At 35.3% G+C, this 20,865-nt stretch overlaps 1 protein-coding gene across 1 annotated transcript in view; it reads right to left on the minus strand.

Annotated features, from left to right (window-relative positions):
• LOC149080075 (metabotropic glutamate receptor 6-like) overlaps nt 1–20,865 on the minus strand; it is a 166,490-nt gene that overhangs the window by 39,355 nt on the left and 106,270 nt on the right. The window contains exon 2 of the mRNA XM_089239039.1: nt 2,828–2,982. Within this exon, the coding sequence (XP_089095165.1) occupies nt 2,828–2,982 (155 nt within the window). The remainder of the gene's footprint in view (nt 1–2,827; nt 2,983–20,865) is intronic.

Here is a 20,865-nt window from a genome sequence, read left to right on the forward strand (position 1 = left end):
AATATCATATGCGTCTATCTTAAGTTTCCTCTTTTTACACGGATTTCGTTTCTGAATTATGTTCAAGTGAATAATTTATAACTGTGAAGTTTCAACGTATGAATTAAGGGAATAACGTGACAGATGTTATGTACTGAATAAGAGTTATCTTGCTACGCAAGAGAAGGACGAGTTTATCACTGTATAAAACAAAATAATATTTTGAAAATTCGAGAAAAAATTCAGGTGTCACAAATAAACAAAAAAAAAGAAATTATAGAAGCACTCAAGCATATCTACGATAAAACATCTGACTTGTATGGTAAATAGAGAAACGAAGTTATTCTAAGTGTGATTTCAATGCGAAAGAAAATAATTTCTTTGATGCGTACCTTTGTAAGTAACGGCACCTGTGTGTGTATTTCTGAAAGCGATTCAATGTGTATATTTATAAGATAAACACGACAAAAACGTGATCCGTTGAATTAATAGCTATTGTAACAAACGCCTTCGTGAAAGTGCAGACGTGTCACTGGTTCGAAGGGACTAAAAGTTACTAAAAGTTTCCTTCCTATTTTTTCTAGATGTACAATATATCAGCTTTCTCGTGGAGATAGCCATCCAGGGAAACATTTTTTGCTTCCATCGCTGAGCGGATTTCATTTTTTTTCGGTGCAATGCCCCACTAAACAGAAAAGTAAAATGAAAAGAAAGAGACCTGGTGATGTGCACCGATAACCTAACCCCTAAGCAAGGCAACGCATGGCTCATTTACCCTGGAAAACAAAGCTCATGAGATTAGGCCATCATTCCTCTTTCCATTTCTTTGCTTTCAGTACAGGTACTCCCGCTGATGATTGTGTGGGTCCCAATATCATCAAAATTCTTTCCCACTTCCATTTTTTGCCATATTTGATACGTGTGGGCACAAAAAGAACTCCGAGTTGGATTTTAGCTTTCATTATGGTTAAACTCTATATTTAGATTTGAAAAAAAACATAAAAGAAGGTTCAGAATTGTGATACGCAATTAAAAATGTGTTTGTTATATTTATCTGTTTAGTATATATCAGTGTCACGTGTTAATACCAATGTTTCCTTATCTCGAACGTTAGGAAAACGTTATTTATTGCGTGCTATATGCTGCGTCATTCAGATGACGTGCATGTTTGGAATGCAAAATTCATTTCGGACCCACCCGTGAAGGAGATTAATTATGAGAACCAATATTCATCTCACGATTTATGCAGGAACTATGGAGACCACAGGACTGCAGAGATTTATAATTTACACAAAAAATAACGTGTTGGGCAAATTTTATGCATACGTTTTACTGATGTTTGTCATCACGTTTCAAGTAGAAATGATGCAGTTCTGAAAAATTGTCCATTTAATATTGTTCTAATATTAGACTATTACGATATTTTGAACTGTGAGAAGCTCAATCGAAACTTTTTTGGAATAGAAAAAATTCGAAAAGCATTTGATTTGTTGTGGCTTACGAATTTTAGTATCTTATACACTCAAGTCTTTGTTACTGTGTGTTTAGTGGTCAATAAATTTTCATGTGATAATGAATAAGAAATTCTAACTTGAATGTAAATCGATTCAGAGACTTTATAAAAGTTTATTTTCATTTATAAAAAAAACACTTTCCTCTATCCATGAATAACTAAACGTGCATTTACATTTCATTGTGTTTTCATTGCTATTAAAATTTATTCATATGAAGATGTAAACCGAATAATTGAATTCAGATAGATGATGTAGAAAGAAAATTGAAAATATTCTCTAAAATGTATTCTAAATAAGAAAAAACTACTCTTAACACACACACGCACGCACGCACACACCATGTCCAGAAAGTTCTTACCCAGCTTTTTTTTCTTCTCAACCGTTGGTGGTAGACAAGAACTTCTCAATTGCAAAAATATTTTAAATGAAGTAAATATTCATTTTGTGATACTTTCATATGAACAAATTTATTTTCGAAGAAATATTAAAATTTAACATTTTTATATTTTCCTCAAGGCCTTACAGTTACTTCCAGAAAAAGTTTTGCACTTCAGTAATACGAAAAATAAAACAAGTTTAATCACTATATACAGATATTTAATTTCAAAGATTTGCATTTTTCGGTACTCTGGAGTCACCATGCTAGCGATTGAAGGGGGGTTGGTGCAAAAAAATATAAATTGGGATAGTTCGAGAGACTGATTTTTTTCCTTCGATATCACTCAATACGTTAATTGCTTGTGATTTATTAGTGAGTGGAATTTTTTAGTAACTTTGTTACATATTCGTATGCAAAAATTAATGGGTAAAATTAATTAGTTTGCAAACAAATAATTTAATGAACCTGAAAATTTGTTTATAGTATTCGCATCCACTTTCATTACTTTAGGAAGATAATCATATTGCAGTATAAAAATACATTCGCTCATAAACTGATATTTCATTATTTGGTTAAATGCAAATTTAACTACGTTACTGTTCAATTTGTAAACGACACAATGAATATTCTCTAAAAATTTAGAATCCAATATCCCGATCAATATTTGTCATACAGCAATGGTATTTGTTTTTTTAACATATTTTTGAAATTGAAAAAAACTTTTTCTAAGTTTTATGGGGACTGGGGAAGAAAATAAAAAAATGGATTTCGTAATTTTTCAAAAGCTAATTTGTTTACATAAAAGTGTTATAATGAATATTTACCTTATTTAAAATATTTTTTGAATTGGAAGATTTTCCTTTTCGGCCGGGATGTAGAAAATAAAGGATTGAATAAGAACTTTCTGGACACTTTCTATGTAAGATGAATTATGTGTTTAAAGATAACCACTAACCTGAGGAATTTTAAAAAGGCGAAGTAGATTCGCTACTTGTATGGAAGTCACACTTGATGCCGCTCCCAAGACACCCGCTATTCTTTTTTGGCGAATAGTGGGTTTTGAGCCATCTGTACAGTGATAGTTTCCACCGTCAATGTTGCTAATGGATCCTAATAAATGAATAATGAAATAATTGAATAAATCTTAATGAATGAATAAATAAATATCATATATATAATATCCTAATGTTTGATCGGTTACATTTTAAAATAAGGTGAGAAATAGAAAACCACTAGCTACAGCTATGACTAGCGAGAGCATTGGAGAAAAAAAAGAGTCATCCCCGACTTATGCTACCCCGATTTACGTGATCTCGATGTTACGAGATTTTTTGGGGAAAATGCTTGGTTCTTGAATGCAACACATTTCATAAGCGTTATGGAATTACAGCTGAGATGGAAAAAATATTTTCATTATGATGTTATTTATCGAGCAAAAAAATATTGTTCATTCAAAGCCCCACATGTAGCCAAGCTGCGCTGATTTTTAATGTGCTAAAAGTAGGAAACAAAGGGAGCATCTCAAGAACTAAACTTCGCCAGAGTAATCCATTTGGACCTTAGATCCATTTGGAAACATGCCTTCCATTTTTGAAGAATGATTTAAATAAAATTTAATACGTTGAGTTCAAAATGATACTATGAATTCTATTTAAAATTTATTGACCATGCAACCGGTCTCTCGCCTGCCGAGTAATTTTAACACTTCACTTGACTTCATACAAAGAAACAAAAACTAATAACAAAATCACCCTGCTTTAACGAAAGAAGCTCATTTCTTTCGATAAACCAGTGTTACCAAATTAGTTTGTAGATATTTTGGAGCAATTCGAAAACATAATGAGAATTTTTTAAGTACATGTATATGAAAAATTTCATTTCAATTTTAATTTTCTTCGAAAACACTGGGGTTTTCAGAAATATTAGTTCCAATTAACAACTATTTTAATGTATCTCTATGCAACATTGCATCCCAACTTACGCGCTTAGTGTCAATCTCAGTCTCACCTATCGCGTAACTTTCAGTTACAGTCAAATTCACATGCTTGAGACAATGTTGATCTGACAACTCAACCCCTCAATGAAACGTTAAAATTAAAAAAAGTTCCCACATTCTGAAGAGTGTCTAGGTCCTGTGTACTGATAATTTGAAAATTTTAGATGTACATTTAGCATCTAAAAAAATAAAATGGCATTTGTCCCAAGTTAGGCGTTCTACACTACTGAAACTATCGTGAAATGTTAACGAAACAACAAACAAACGTGATGACTTGCTTTAAACGTAACCTGAAACAACCGAAGTGCTACCGACGTATTAAAACATTATAAATCGGCCGAAGTTAAGCCGCTGTCCCAAATATGGGCACTTGCCTATTATTGTAACGGTAAGCTCACTGCATTTTTCACATAATGACATTTTGAATAGATGACAAAATTTTCGATTATTCATGCATGAAAAAGTCTCTCCAATTACTCAACAATCTTCATTTGGATTTGAAGACATATACCCAGACTAAATTTACATGTTTTATATCCTTCATTCATGTCACGATCAGCAACTTTTATTCGTTGCGTGAAAGAAGGACTACTGAAATCACTGGTACTACAGCATATAGGAAACGGAGACTCGAGTTTATTTGCGCTTGAACTACTGATTCAACTGATAAACTATTTTCGTAGAAATTGAAAAGAATTATATCTTAGTTGAGAGAGAGAGAGAGAGAGAGTTTATTTAGATATTTATAATCATAGCTCTCTCTCTCTCTCTCTCTCTCTCACTCACACACACACACACACACACACACGCGCGCGCGCAAAAGGATATATTCATGCTGAATCTGCTCTTGTATGCATTTGAAAAATGAATTAATTTCAAAGCTTTCAAAATACAAAGTTGATACTATCGAAGTCCTAATAATACGTGATTCCTCGTGAAAAACCAATGTGGAAAAGTATTTTCCGTTTCAGAATCGGACGAATATAAATGCATCCGTAACTTGATTATAGTTGAATTTGAGATCAACATTTCCTGTAGCTTTGTGTTCAGAAACAGTAAGAATAAATTTATTAAATGTTGCGATACCTGCATTTTTGAAAGACTACGAGACAATGATTTCAGAAAATATTCCGTCGTTAGTTTTACGCTATTGCGGAAAAATTGTACACTTGAGGAAAATTTGGAGGCTCTAAATCTACACAGAAACTTTCAAAATAAATATTTCAGTGTTGATGGCACTTGTAAAGAAAAATAACGAGAGATTTATTCGGATCATGTAAAAAAAGCACTGGGTATTTTGTTTTAAAAAAAGACTTCAGGAGAGATATTTATCTCAAGGAACTCATACATAAACATTTCACTCGTGATCACATTTTATATGTAGCAGCAGTACATTTAGTAAAAAAATCGTATTTCTCCCGTATGCCACCTGTACGTTCAATAAAAATCCCTCGAGAAAGAGGCTGAAACCCCTGTTGTATAACTACGAAAGATGATCATGACATGCAAAAGTAGAGTACACGCTTTCTTCTATTACGGCAAGCTTTTTATATTAGTACACATCATCTTTCCTATTTTAAAGTCTTTGACTGTGATCGACGTTTTATATATTTTGGGGTTTCTTATCATCCTGACTTCTTGGAAAGTAACTTATACGTTTTTGGAAACAGGAGATCAGTTTTCGCGAATGTTTTGTTTTAATTTATTTTATACAATATTAAAACTACACAAACCGACGAGCAGGAAAGAAACCCGTATTGTGTCAACATGGAGACAAAAATTAGAAAACAATTACTGCTCTCAGTAACATGAATTTTTCTTTGTTGGGCTCAGAAGTGACTGAGAAACAATTTTCTAATTAGAAGTTGAGGGACAAAGGGACTGTATGTGTGAAAAATCAAAATTTTGTATCTTGGTACATACATGCACTCTATACAGGGTGTTCTGTAAGTTCCAGTTCGACCTTTATCTCGTCAACCGTTCGTCGTAAAGGTATGGTTCTGATTTTAAAAAATGCTCAAAATCTGACTCTGTATCAGTTTCTAGAGTGAAAATACAGTGTAATAAAATCAAAAAAAATCAAAAATTTTATATGTTTCCCCTGTCCTCTCTCTAACTTTGGGTTAGAAAGTTGCTGCGCAGTTTCTCTTGATTCCACACACCACAAAAAAGTTCCACGTTTCCAAGTGAAATATTTGCTGAGATATTTGAATTAGAAAATAGAAGAAAAGTTGCGAAAGAAAAGCATAAACTAACGGACAAGATCATTATGATGGCCTTTCCCCTTTTTATATTTGATTTTTGAATTTCAATTGTATCTCAGCAAATATTTCGCTTAAAAACATAAAATCTTTTTTGCTGGCGTCAGAAGAGACAGGGCAACAACTCTCTGATTAGGTTTTTGAGGACAGTGCCCATATAATTTTTTTTTAATTTAGTGGCACACTATATTTTCACTCTCATAAGTGGTACAGGGTTATTTCTGAACACATTTTGAGTACTTTTTTAATGAAAACTGTACCAATACGACGAACGGTTGATGAGATAAAGGCAGAATAAAGACTTCCAGGACACCCTGTATATATGTATATACACCTTATACATTTCTGGCTATTAACTCTCTATGCGTTCACTTTGATAAAAACGTATTGAACGATTTTTTTTTTTTTTGCAAAACGGATGCAAACTGGTGCCGTTAGCATAATTTTAATTGAAACACACGCAATACATCAAAGCACAGCAATTTAATTATATAGAGTGACTAAAATATTTGAGTAAGGGTAAAATATACAGTTTGCCTTGATTTTCATGTTATCTATATCCCTTTTAGACTGGTGCCACAAATGTATGGGTTGCCTTTTCGCACTGTAGATTTTTTTTTTGTCATCAGGGTAAATTTCGAGTTAGAAATATGGTGAATATTTCTAATAAATGAAATTTGAGGATTTCATCAGAGGGCAGCACTTGGAGTTGAACTTTCAGGGGTTTTTTAAAATGGCTTCCAGTAACTGCTTCCAGAAGAAGTAGGATTTATTACATACAATTTAGCACTAAATTCTGGAAAAAATTGTATGTGAAGATGAATATGTCTTGCATCAGCTTGGCTGAAAACATTTGAACGAAATGAATTATTTCTTCACAAAAAATTTGAAATATCCATTTAGCGATTTTCACGTTAAAAAAATCGAAAATTTGAAGAAAAAAAATATTTAATGACACGTTTGTTTTTAATACATTTTTTTGAGTATCAAAAATGCAAAAACATTGAATTGATTAATTCCGATTCTGAAACGGAAAATACTTTTCCACATTAGTTTTTCACGAGGAATCACGTATTATTAGGACGTCGATAGTATCCGCTTTGTATTTTGAAAGCTTTGATTTATTTTTCAAATGCATACAAGAGCAGATTCAGCATGAATATATCCTTTTGCGCGTGCGTGCGTGCGTGTGTGTGTGTGTGAGTGAGAGAGAGAGAGCTATGATTATAAATATCTAAATAAACTCTCTCTCTCTCTCTCAACTAAGATATAATTCTTTTCAATTTCTACGAAAACAGTGATAAACAGATACAATCTTGCTTAGTAGAGAGAGAGTATTAGTTTTACTTTGTGAATATTATTTCTAATTCCCTCGATTTGGTGTCATTTTATAAACATTTGAATAGTAAAATTTCAGAAGCTTTCAAAAAATGACACCAATATTGAATCAACTCTTTGTATAGATAAAACAATTTTGTACTTACATAAGAGCGAAAGAGAAAAGGTAGGGTGAGGGTGAAAAGAGAAATGCACTTTGTATACCTACTCTTATATATAAAGCATAATACCTATTCATAATGTACAAACGAAAGGGGGTGATAAACGAGTCAAAGTGGATCTTGAAACACCACACCAACTCTGTCCTATCCCAAACCGTTTTCTAGTTATGGTGGATAATCGATTACGGAAAAAGAAATTCGTCAAGTATGAAATAATTAACCAGAATTCGTGAAGCGTCTGAAAGACCTACGCTCAAACAAGGCACACATTTGGATAGAACAGAAAAAATGTCATAAGGTGACATTAATTTCATCAAAATTCTGGTTTTAACGGCGAGCTACAAGAGCTGAAAGATTGGCAAAGTTCAAAATCCAATTGTCACACCAAAATTTTTTATCAACAATTCTGCAAACACCCTTCTGGCTACAATGAGTCAAATTTGCAAAAACTTGTCCACTCCACCAGCTTCCGAAAAGAGCTTACAATAACACATATTAGTTTTCTGGTTCAGGAGAGAGAAATTTAGTCTTTTGTTTGCAATGCATCTGCAATCACTGAAATCAACGTTCGTCGAAGTATAGATATTCGACGAAAATTCGAAATTGGCAGTACAGTGGCCGCTGTGGTGGTCGAGTGGTTATAGTGCCGGACTCGTGATGCGAGGATCCGGGTTCGAACCCCACAGTGGTGGTCGGCTGAAGTTGGTTTTCTGTGGTTCCCAACTTCAAGGAGCAAATGCAAGCCGATCTCCCCGTTAAAAAGTCTCGCCACAGAGAGCAACAGTCCTACAACGGTAAATCATTCAACCATAACACTTCACTCATAGTTAGAAAAACTGGGGGCAGATGACAGCACTACACATAACAAGCATTACACAGAAACAAACTTTACGTCAGGTTGCACTACACGTACACGCACATTCCCGCATGTACCGATTCGTTGGGGGTTCATTGGGGGGTTCCGCGAGGGGGGGGGGTGCATGTGTGGTGTAGCAGTAGTAGGTAGGGCCTCCAAAATATGGCTCGGGGATCCGTGATGTTCTTAAGTCAGCCACCTCGTTGGGCATCATTTGCCTGTTGTGGCGTTGTATTTGTATTTGTATTTGTACAGATTTTGGCGACAATTTGATTCTGCACAAAAAATCCTATAAGGTGACACTTCCTCTATCTACAGGATATCCGTATTTAATAGCGAGCTACAAGCGCTGAGAGATCGGTGAAGCGAAAAACCGAATTGCCGCCAAAACCTACTAAAATTACTTCGACGAACGCAAATTTCAGTGATGTATTGCAAACTAACTAAAATAAACAACAACAAACTAAATTTCTCCTGAACTAGACGACCAATTTGGTTTATTTTAAGCTCTTTCGAAAGCTAGTGGAATGGACAAAATTATGGCAAATTTGACTGATTGTTGTTAGAAATTAAAAACTTTGGCGCGATAACTTGAGTTTGGACTTCGCCAATCTTTCAGTGCCTCTGTAGCTCACCTTTATATTCCAGATATTTCAATGAAATTGGTGTGACCTTACAGGATTTTTTCTGCACTTTCTATATATGTGCTTAATTTGTTTGTAGATGTCTCAGAAACTTCACAAATCCGGGTTTTTTGAGACTGCACGCATTTTTTTTTCTACAATTGATTATCTACCATAACTCGAAAATGTTCGAGATAGGGCGTGTTGGTGGGGTGTTTCATGATCCCCTTGGGTTTGTCTATCACCCCCTATCGTTTGGAAGAATAGGTTGGATTCACCGTATATGCAGGGTAATCGGAAGGGGTGTGATAGAACTAGTCAAAACAAACAACTTTCACCATACAATGTGAGGTCCGACAGCAAGCAAGATACAGCCGCGATAGTGCGCTTTCTCCGGAGTAAATGATACGTTGCCTTTCGCAGAACCCATCATTCAGATGCTGCTATCCGTCACCGATGTGACGGATTCTTTGTCCTTTATTATTTGTCTTTACTGTGTTCTCCATTTATACCACGCAGGCGTCCTCTCGCTTGTTGCCGCTTGCTTTCTGACCCTATATTATATGGTGAGAGTTGAACTTTTAGTTTTGACCATCAGTTTAGTTATACCCTGCAAAGTTTGGAAATTTAACTTTTGATTCGCCGATTATGAAAATCAACCGATTAATAAAATCAGAATCGTTAGATTAAAAGTGATTTTAATGAGCGACAGACACTGTGTGGCCTACTATATATTCATATGTAATTTAGACTAGTTAGAGACTGGTGTTTTCGCTGTTCTTCGAATTTTATTCTTCTTTTGCGTGCTCTCATAAAATGATCTTTCTCTACAGTTGCTAGATTTGTATGTTGATCTGTGTGAGAAAAGCGAAGAAAGTCTTTAGGTTTGTCTCTCTGGGCAACTCTCTCTCACTAGGGATGCCCCAAGATAAACAACTGCGAACACTATCATTGGTTGCCACCCGCATTGACTGACATTAAGCACTGAATTCCCATCGATGCTTTTCGCTTTAATCCTGTCTAAGAACATACACCTATTCTGGTAACTAAGGAATGGTGGAAACTCAAAGCACAAACGCACACTCGTTGATCAAATGGGCAATACAATCTCTTTCCGATCTGATGTGCAATCACAAAATAGCATTTTATAATTACAAGAGACGAAGGTGAAACGATTGCATCTTCAGTTAGAGTACCTTAATTTCACACAACAGTGGTCCAAAATAACACCATTTTCTAGATTAATCATCATAACTTCTGTATTCAAGCTATTTAAAACTTATTTTTGCTGATATTGCCTGTGGAAAGATCAAGCATTAATATTAAATTTTTTTTTTCCTTATGTATCTCAAATATGGATATTTTAAAAATTAAATTTTGAACCATAGTTGTGTCCCAACTGTAGTCCATCATCTATATCGTGTTATACGCTTACGAACCTAGTTGAGAGAATCTACTTCAACAATATCATATATCCATCTTTATCTTCTTTTCTAGAAGAAGATAAGATCCAAATTGGACGGAAGGGGCGGCAAAATTAGTAGTTCCTAAGGCGGTGAATCCTGAAGTCCGTCTCTATTAAGAGGGAACCAGGGCTACCCCCTCATAAATATGCCTCCTTTCCTGACAAGACAAGCACAATTATTTTTAATTGACCATTTGTTTTTGCGCAGTTTGACCTAATTGGTCCTCTCGCCACAAAAATCAAAATTCAATCCAATAAATAAGCCCCAGAACAAACCTTCATCTGAAAAAATTACCAAGTTTTACGCGAATCATGCAGGCTGGAAAAAAATTTCAGAGTAGTCCAAATCTTTCTTGGGTGAAGTAAAAATTTATTAATATTTCAGCGCGATAAAAATCAATTGCAGTCAAAAGAAAATGAAAAATCTTCATTTCAACATGCAGAAATCGGTATGAAAATGTGACTTGATGAATAATCAATAGCAAATATCCGAAACCACTAATTATTTTGAATATGTCAATTCATAAAGTGACTAGTTTGATTAAAAGTTTCTGATCGAATCGGTGTTATTATGTTACTGTTCCCACAAGTCACCTTCGCCAAGCTACCTTTTTTGCAATCTTCGTCGAGGTTTTTTAGACGTAACTGTTTCGATGAAATTTTAAAATAACTCACAAAAAATATCACCCTATTTTATTGATCAACATATAATCTGATTAAAATGACAGCGTAGAAAAACGATCGCGTAGTGAACACTACGCACTGTATGCACCTTCCTTCAACACATTTGACTTGATAGTGAAAGAGAACAAATTACCAATTTTGGCAAAAAAGTGTTGATTTGGTTGAAAAAGATCTCATTTGGCTAACACTTTACAAGTCTGGATGAAGCTAACACGTAACAACAAGGTTATAATATCCACACTACATTGAGGGAAAAAGCGCAAATCGTGAAAGAAGGCCGAACTTGGTTTCTAATGGGATTGAATATTTCAGTTCATTTTCAAGAAGTGGCAACCCGCTGCTGGCGAAAAAATTCACTTTTGTTGGGTGTTTGGCACATAACTGATAGTAAGGAAATGACACGTCACAAAAATTCAAAGCATCATAACTCATTACATATTCGTCGGATCCTAAAAAACGGAAAACACTTTTCCATATTAGTTTTTTCACAAGGAATCACGTCTGTGATTATTGGGCGGTCTATAGTTACTACCCTGTATTTTTCCACGGATCGATAATCCTTCTGAATAAAAATCAACTGAACCTACCTTTCAATACTACCTTTTTATTTCCTGGACGGATCATGCTGATCCCTTGGGAATACGTGAGGATCACAATTTAAAAAAAAATACTTCAAGAATATCGAGTAGATTTAGCAATACATTTTACATATACTACTTATTCATAAACAAAGAAATCCTTTCACGTTTCTTATTCCGAAATTTTACTACAATCTGCCATCTGAAATTCTTGACTGCACTTCATTATTAATATTAAAAAAAACGTGTCAAACAATATTTGCTCTCCATAAATGATATTGAAGTCATTTTTAAAAAAATATTCGATATTTTTTCCTCCTATTTCATTTAAACTCTCGAAAAAAAAGGAAAACACTGTCCCATCACTGAAAAATTTCTAAATCTCACCTTCCATTGTTGCCATTATTTATTTTAATACGAATTATTTGCTACACTCATAATTTATTTCATTTATATGAATAAAAAAAATCACTCATCGTAAAATCAATGTAAGATTTTGTGTCTTGGCATTGTTTACACACATCCAGAGAAAATAGAGATGTTCGCTGATGCACTTGAAATTCAATTTTTTTTCTCCCAATAATATTTCTAATGAACAAATAACGAAGTTACTCGCACTATCGATAACTATTTCTTGCATCCGCCTACGGAAAAACGACCATTTTTATGTCTAACACAAACACTAATGAGGTGAAAATTATATATGTTATTAAACACCTTAAGAAAAAAAAAAAGCTCCGGGAAGCGGGACGTGATCTAATTGCCAACAAAGCACTGAAATATTTAACCAACAATATTATTGAATGTTTTGTGTGTTATTCTTTTCAACGACCTCGTGGATCTAAATTATATCCCTTGACATTTGGAAACAAACTATCGGTCAAACTCATACCAAACCTTGGTTAGGACCTACATTTCCCCAGCAACTGGCGTCCGATCTTTTTGCTCAGTTATCTGAGTAAAATATTTGAAAGGATCATTTTTGTAAGAATTGAGGACTATGTCAAATATATTGCTATTATTCCACAACAGCATGGTTTCCGAAGAAATCACTCTACCGTTACACAGATTCTCAATGTTGTGGGGGCGTGGTAGCCCAAGTCGATAAGATACTCGCGTAAAGTATCAGAGGTGTCGCGAGTTCGATACCCGGTTCGTCCTTGTCAGAAGACTTTCCTGACACAGGGGTACAACAAAAACGTCGACTTGACAGCAGAAAAACATTGCTACCGCAGGGAGTCCCCCATCGAGGGGTTAGCACACCAACCTCTCGATGAGTAAAAAAAACAAGCCTGCCGTTCGGAATCGGCAATAAACTGCAGGTTCCGGTCTAATTAGCCCTCGTGTGCAGAAAATGACCGTGGTGCGACAAAAATGATCGAATGATCTATGTTGTGGTGTGTTTGCAGGAACACACATTACATCTGACATTAACAAAGATACAGCAGTTGTGGCTCGCCTCGATTTGAAAAAGTGTGCCGATAAAGTATGTCATGATGTTTTGCTGTATAAATTAATTCACGTGAACATGCTGTATAAGGGTAATCAAATTCACGATCCATCGATCTTTGTGCTGGATCTTTTCGGGTTCAAATTAATGACTCAGTTTCAAACTCACGTCCTATCAGAGCCTCAATTACGCAAGGGAGTGTCCTTGGGCCATTATTACACAATTTTCAAATGAATAAATTTCTTATCGCTCCTAACGTTTCTACGGCCCTTTACGCAGATGATTCAATCATAATTTCTGTAAACAGGGTGCCCACAAAAGCATTTAGCAATCTTCAGGAAACGCTTCACAGTGCTGTGAGAACTGGTGTGAAAGCAGTGGAGTCGAACTTATTGCTAATAAATCGATGTTCATGTGTATCACTGGCAAAAAGGACTTACCTCTTGAAGCTACTATTGAAGTTAATGACACTCAAATCTCACCTGTTAACACTAGTTGATATCTTGGAGTCATTTCAGACAAGCACTTATCTTTTAGAGCTCATTGTGAGGAGACAATCATTAAAGCTAAAAAAAGCAAAACACATGTTGAACAAATTTGTCACACTCGATCTACTCTATCTCCAACACACTCACCTTATACATGACAATTCGACCCGTTTTGCTCTATGCCGCTTCGGTCTGGATGTATTTGAGTAAAACTAATCTTATCAAATTAGAATGATTTCAAAATGTCACACTCCGTCTCTTTCTCAATGCTCTGCGGTTCATTAGAAATACAGATGAAAGAAAAGATACGCTCTTATGGAAACAATCACAGATTATTCCCAAAAACTATCTAGAAAATTTTACGAATTACTGGATGAATCAGTTTCAACATTTGAAGGAAATCGATCTATATCCTTGTACATACCTGATGTAAAATATACTCTTTTTCATATTATCCACAAATATAAGGCCACAACAGGTAAAATGCTCAACGAGGTGGCTGAGAAAAAGATGCCCATAGAATCACCATATTATCGCAGTACTAGTGTTTCACATGTAAATATTCATCATGATGATATCTTAGTGTGTGTACTGTGTATATATATATATATATTATTTAAAAAAGTAGTTTTTTCTCATCGATACTTCATTTTCACAATATTTTCAATATTATTCACCTTGATCATCATACAGGGTGGGCAAAAAGTCCGTAGAAACTTTAAAAATTCATAAAAAGCGGAGAAATAACCGAAATAAAAAACGGTTTGCAGGGTTAGCATCGCTAGGTCACGGGAATTTTTTTTAGACAGGAAAAAATTAACTCAAAGAACAGCCGATAGGTGGCACTGACGTACACAAGTCAAAGAAAAGACGCAAATAATGAACAGAATGCCTCCAAATCGTTTTTTAAAGCAATATGTGTTCCGCATGACCACCACTACAGGGAATAAGAAATTGCAGGCGAGTCAAATCCATTAACGGCAGAATGCAGCAAGTTCACATACACGATTCACAACGGTGAATTGATTGTGGATTAGGAGCGCAAGTTCTTATAACTGTCTCATTCGCATATTTCCACCGAAGTCGCTCATACCAGCGCCATCTGTCGGCTGTTTTTGAATTTTTTTTCCTGTCTTAAAAAAATTCCCGCGATCTAGCGAATCCTGCAAACTGTTTTTTATTTCGTTTATTTTTCCGGTTTTTATGCATTTTTAAAGTTTCTACGGACTTTTTACCCCCCTGTATAATATCTTCATACTTCTTATTTTGCACATAACGTATGATAATACCTTGACTTTGCTCGATCCATTGTATTTTTCTAGCCCGATAAAGAGCACCAGAAAATTAAAAGTATTTTCTACTATAGCCTATTAAAGTCATTTGTTTAGCGCACTAATGTTTTCGAATCGGTATAGATATGATAAAGAGATTATCGGCTGAGTCTACACTCAGCGAGAGTCCTCGTTCCACCGTTCAAGATTTCAAGATCAGATAATGATGATAAATGAGAGATGTGCTCCAAATTCAGTGAGAGCAACAATTTTCCTCTAATACTATTTTTATTCAAAGATTTCTTCTAAAGCAGTGGTTCTCAACCATTTTTGCCCATGGCCCCCTTTCAACCAATTCTCATTCCTGTGGCCCCCTTATGGCCATGATTAATTTCCCACCCTGTACCCCCCGTTTTTCCGTAGGGGGGTAGATAGTTATTCAAATATTGTTTCAAGTATAAATATGTTTGAATTTAATTGATTTTTAATTTATGAAAATGATTGAAAGAAGTTATAAAATACGGTGAAAATACAATAAATTATTTTTAATCAATGCAAACGTTGCACTTGAAGACGGAACAATGTTATTGTGGTTGGCTGAAGTTGGTTTTCTGTGGTTCCCAACTTCAAGGCGCAAATGCGAGCCGATCTCCCCGTTAAAACGTCTCGCCACAGAGAGCAACAGTCCTACAACGATAAATCATTCAATCATAACACTTCACTCATAGTTAGAAAAACTGGTGGCAGATGGCAGCACTACACATAACAAGCATTACAGAGAAACAAAAAACTTCACGTCAGGTTTCACTACACGTACACGCACATTCCCGCATGTGCCGATTCGTTGGGGGTTCCGCGGGGGAGGGGGTGCATGTGTGGTGTAGCAGTAGTAGGTAGGGCCTCCAAAAATGGCTCGGGGATCCCTGATGTTCTTAAGTCAGCCACCTCGTTGGGCAATTTGCCTGTTGTGGCGCTGTATTTGTATTTGTAAGTTACTGTACCGGATGAAATTTCTATTATTTACAAATTAGTTTTTTTGCGTAAATGCTTATATGTAGTTTTATTCAGAATCATCAGTAGCAGCTTCCAAAATCTGTATTCTTAAAATGATAAAAATCACAAAAAGTGGTAGCTAGCACTTTTATTACTTTTATTCTCTTCATGTAGATAACAGTAATAATGAGGAAGTACACAATTCAGTCACAACTGAAGTTGAAAGTTCATCACATCATTTTCAATTACAATACACATATCAAAGATACAGGTTGATGTTGTGTGTATCCCTACATTGAATTCAGAAAATAAATGTGAGAAATTTTAGAATATTTGTTTGAACCATTTCCGCAGAAATCACGTACGCAGTAACAAAACTGTTCATTTGGAAAAAAAAGTTTAAATAATTTGTGAGCATATAATGATAATCATTATCAGAATTTCAAGCCCATCAGAAATGATAAATAATTTGATTTCAAATAAGAAAGTTATTTGTTTGTTGACTTTAATTTCGATAAGGTGAGATTTGCATTCATCGTGAAAATCTGATGTCTCATTAAATGACAAGCTATTACAAAAGGATTTTGGTTCATAACTTTAGGAGAGAGAGAGAGAGAGAAGGAAATAAAAGAAAGGTTGAGGGGAAAAAGAAAGGCCAAGAGGAACCCCGTTGTGCGCAAATTCCACTTGTGCCCGATCCACGACTCAATGAGACCCCATTTATAAGTCTCTTGGTTACATAACTTTCACATTGAGACGTTTGACTTCAATCACAATGCATCCCTATATGTACCCCTTTCAACTTTGAAATATTTCATTTATGCGCAATTCCAATTATTTGACATTTTCACTTTAACTCAAACTTCGAATCTTTGGAATCTATGGACATCATTTCCAAATATCAAACGTGCCATTTTTGTAGATTGTGAAAACGCGTCGCTGAATTAGTTTTTCATGCGTATTATCGAGGCAAAAACCATAAACTTTCGGTTGAGAAAGAGAGACGCATTGAGCCGGTAATGGACATGTTAAAGTGAACACTTACGTGGAAATTTATTGCACTTTTTTTCTGAGAAATCAGCAGACGCAGCGAGTCTCAAATAAACGGATTTAAATTATTTGATATGTGGCAAAAGCTGGTGAAATGAACAAGTTTTTGACAAATTTGACTGATTGTATCTGGAAGGGTGTTTGCGGGATTGTGGCAATTAAACATTTTCGAATTTGAAAAATTCGAATTTGGAAACTTTGCCAGTCTTACAGCTCCTGTAGCTCACCAATAAATCCATATATTTCGTTGAAATTGGTATCACCTCTTATAGTATTTTTTCTGCTCTTTCCAAATGCCTTAGTTTGCGTTTAGGTCTTTCAGAAATTTCATAAATTTTTTTCAGACTTGACGCATTTTTTTTCCATAACCGATTATCCATACTCAGTTATACTCGAGTTATCCATAACTCGAAAATGGTTCTAGATAAGACGTATATAAGACAGGGTTTAAATTATATCTATTATGAATTATGAGTTTCATAATCCACTTGGGCTCGTCTATCACCCCCTTTCATTCGGCAGAATAGATCGTATTCACCCTATATAATTATAATTTTAATTACTGCGCACTCGTGCATGGATTTTCCAAACGATCCTAAACTTAATTAGTATAATTGTTTTCAAATCTGAATGTGAACATGTTATGACTAAAATCAGAAAAAAATTCAATGATTGTCATCCCTCAATCCTAGCGTTGATGTCAGTGAACAAAACACGAAAACACGATTATTGAATAGGATTATTTTTAAAACAAATCTTTATATAATCAACTTTCAAAAGCTGATCATTCCAGTTCATGGTTACAAAGTTTCGATTTTCACCAATACTATTGACGAAAGGTAAAAGTTACACCAATTTTTTATTGTTTCTTACCGAAAAAAGTTAAGGCCTTGTCATATTTCCAAGTTTATATATATTTACCGAATAAGAAAACTTCCACAAAATTCTTACAAACTAAAAAAAAAGCCAAGACTTGGTTGGTAAATTTATATGATCATTTAAAGTTTATCTATTATGAGTTGTGAAATGGAAAATCGGTATAACTACTAGCAAATAATTTGATTAGAAAAAAGGGAAATGGTGAGTACTTCAAACTAATTAGCATAAAATTGTATGTTATTTACTTTCTAATGGTATGTGAATATAAATATAAGCCAAAACTAGTCAGACGTTATTTACATTCATTCGCTAATGCATTAGATATGACGAAAGAATGGTTTAATTGTTTTCGAAGAAACAACTCGGAACTTTACGATTAGTTTTCAAAAACCCGTTGGTGTCAGAACAAAATTCTCCTCTGTTTCTTACGATGTCATACTCTTTCTTCGTAAAAAGCGGGTTTATTCATCGCATCACCTCTGGTTCACAGATAATATGCGTAATCTTTATCTTGAAAATAGGGCATTCAGAGAATACAAAAGTGGAAGAGATGACCTGTTATCATTTACTGAAAAAAGAAGGGTGTTGAAGAGAACGATAAGGGATAGTAAAAAGGAAGTTGAATCTAGGTTGGCAGGTGACATTGGTCCTGAGCCAAAATCATTTTTCAGGTACGTCAACAATGGATGTAAAGGGACAGTTTTATCCTCCAGTGTTAGGGTCCCTCGCGATAGGAGGGTCTAGGGTATAGAGCAATGAAGGTATGTGTAGCCAAAAGTAAATTATAAAGTAAATGTATAATTAAATTTATTAAAATTAAATTAAAATTAAATTAAAATTAAATATAAAATTATAAGCATGTGTAGCCTTCAATAACTATTTTGCGTTAGTCTTTTTAATAGTTAAAGCTATATACAATGTACCTTTGTAACATGGGGTGGCGAAGTTCTCAACGAAATTGAGGTGGAAGATGTGGAAGTCCTACAACTTCAAAAAAAAAATGAATGTACAAGTAAAGCACCAGGACCAGATTGTATCTACCCTAGGGTCCTCGGGGAATGTGCTAATGAATTGTTGGGGCCAATCACACAAATTTACAGGAGTAATGTTGTGTTGCTGAGGGTATCATCTTAAGGGATTTGAAGCTTGCTAATGTGATTCTGTCTGTTATTCAAAAAGGGTAGTAGAGAATCCTCGAACAATTACCGTCCAGTGAGTTTCACGAGCTCCCTCTCGAAAATTTCGGAAATTATTATCAAAAGGCAATCGATGAAATAGATAGTCGAGGATAATGTATTTTTGTAAAACAAAGATGGGTACAGAAAGGGGGAAATCTCATGTGTATATATAACTAACCTTCTTTGCTTCTATGATCACGTGACTAAGGCTTTTGGTAAGGAGAAAAATGTCGATCTGGTTTATGTTGATTTACCATTCGATCAGGTCCAACATTGTAAACTCTTGAAGCGTTTACACGACATTGAGATTGAGGACAACTTCTTTAACAGGATAGAATCGTCGATGAGAAATGCGTCACAATGGGTTATGTTAAATAGGGAATTTTCTGATTGGACGGGTGTCAAAAGGGGAGTCGCAAGAAGAAGTGCCCTTGGACCCATACTTTTTCAATATTTATTGAAAAACTGGGTATCAGGGTATCGATGGGATTGTTAGCAAATTCACAGATGACGCGAAGCTGATAGCACTAGCCGGGAATCAAATGCCCCGTTCACATGTACAATAAAACATCCCGGGAAGTTCCCGGTAACGGGGATTTTCGCTACAAACCGTTCACATGACGGTAAGTTTATGTCGGTAATCCTCCTCTTCTTTCCAGAAGTCGTCACTGGTTACGTAGGTTGAACGGAAGTGGTTGACGAAGGAGCTTATAGCAGTTTTCTCGGCGCAAAGGATTATGGGAGAGAAGGTCGGTGTCGACCTCCAATCCACCCCAAGAAAGATGGGCTTTTTTTGATGAGCTTCTCTCCCACCTTTTTCTTCCCTACGAGGGGAAAAAAGTTGTCATGCCGGTAATTATTACCAAAGCGACCCCCAATCTTGCACATGTGAACGGGGCTAAAGCGACAGGGAGTTACTCCAGACCAACCTAAACGGGATTGCAGCGTGGGCAAATGAATGGAGCATGTCTTTTAGCGTTGGCAAGTGCATGGTCGCTCATCTTGTTTCTAACAACCAACGTTTCACTTACGAGTTGAATGGTATTATTATTTCGGATGCAACTAGGATCATCGGAAAGGTCTCTTCGCGTTCTGCTAAAGTGATTCTTCTACTTTTCACTTTTCTGGGGCTTAGTTCGTCCTGGATTGGAGTATGCCGTCAGTTTTTGGAGACCATACTTACAGAAGGGCATTAACTTGGTCGAGGGGATACAGATAAGAGCCACGCGTGCTCTTGAAGACACACAGAGCTTAAACTATGGAGAAAGACTTGATTTTTCGAAAACATTGGAAGAGCTCAGATTTCGGCGGGGGGTTGTGTATATTATCGAAGTGTTTAAAATATTTAACGGGATGGATAAAATGAATCATGAGTTATTAATACATCGTCAATCAATTGCTTCGACAAGGGTACACCGGTATCTATTGGTAAGATATAATTCTAGATTATCTATATCGCAGGGAATTTTTCTGTAATAGGCTAGTGAATGAATGGAATAACTTACCTCCGGGGGTCGTGAATCCTAACACAATTGACGCGTTTAAAAAGAAATACGATAAACATATTGGAATAAATCGAGAAGCTATCCCTGCTTAGATGAGACAACCATAATTTTTTATGGGTAGTATATTGATAGTTTGTCATAATTATTAGTCTTTTTATTGCTCTTATTGGTTCGCGGTATTTTTGACATAAAGTTTAGATATATATTTGAAATCCGT

The sequence above is a fragment of the Pholcus phalangioides genome, unplaced genomic scaffold (assembly GCF_987345545.1).
Source record: "Pholcus phalangioides strain wild (caught in Gottingen) unplaced genomic scaffold, Ppha-v1.0 ptg000011l_1, whole genome shotgun sequence".
NCBI lineage: Eukaryota > Metazoa > Arthropoda > Arachnida > Araneae > Pholcidae > Pholcus > Pholcus phalangioides.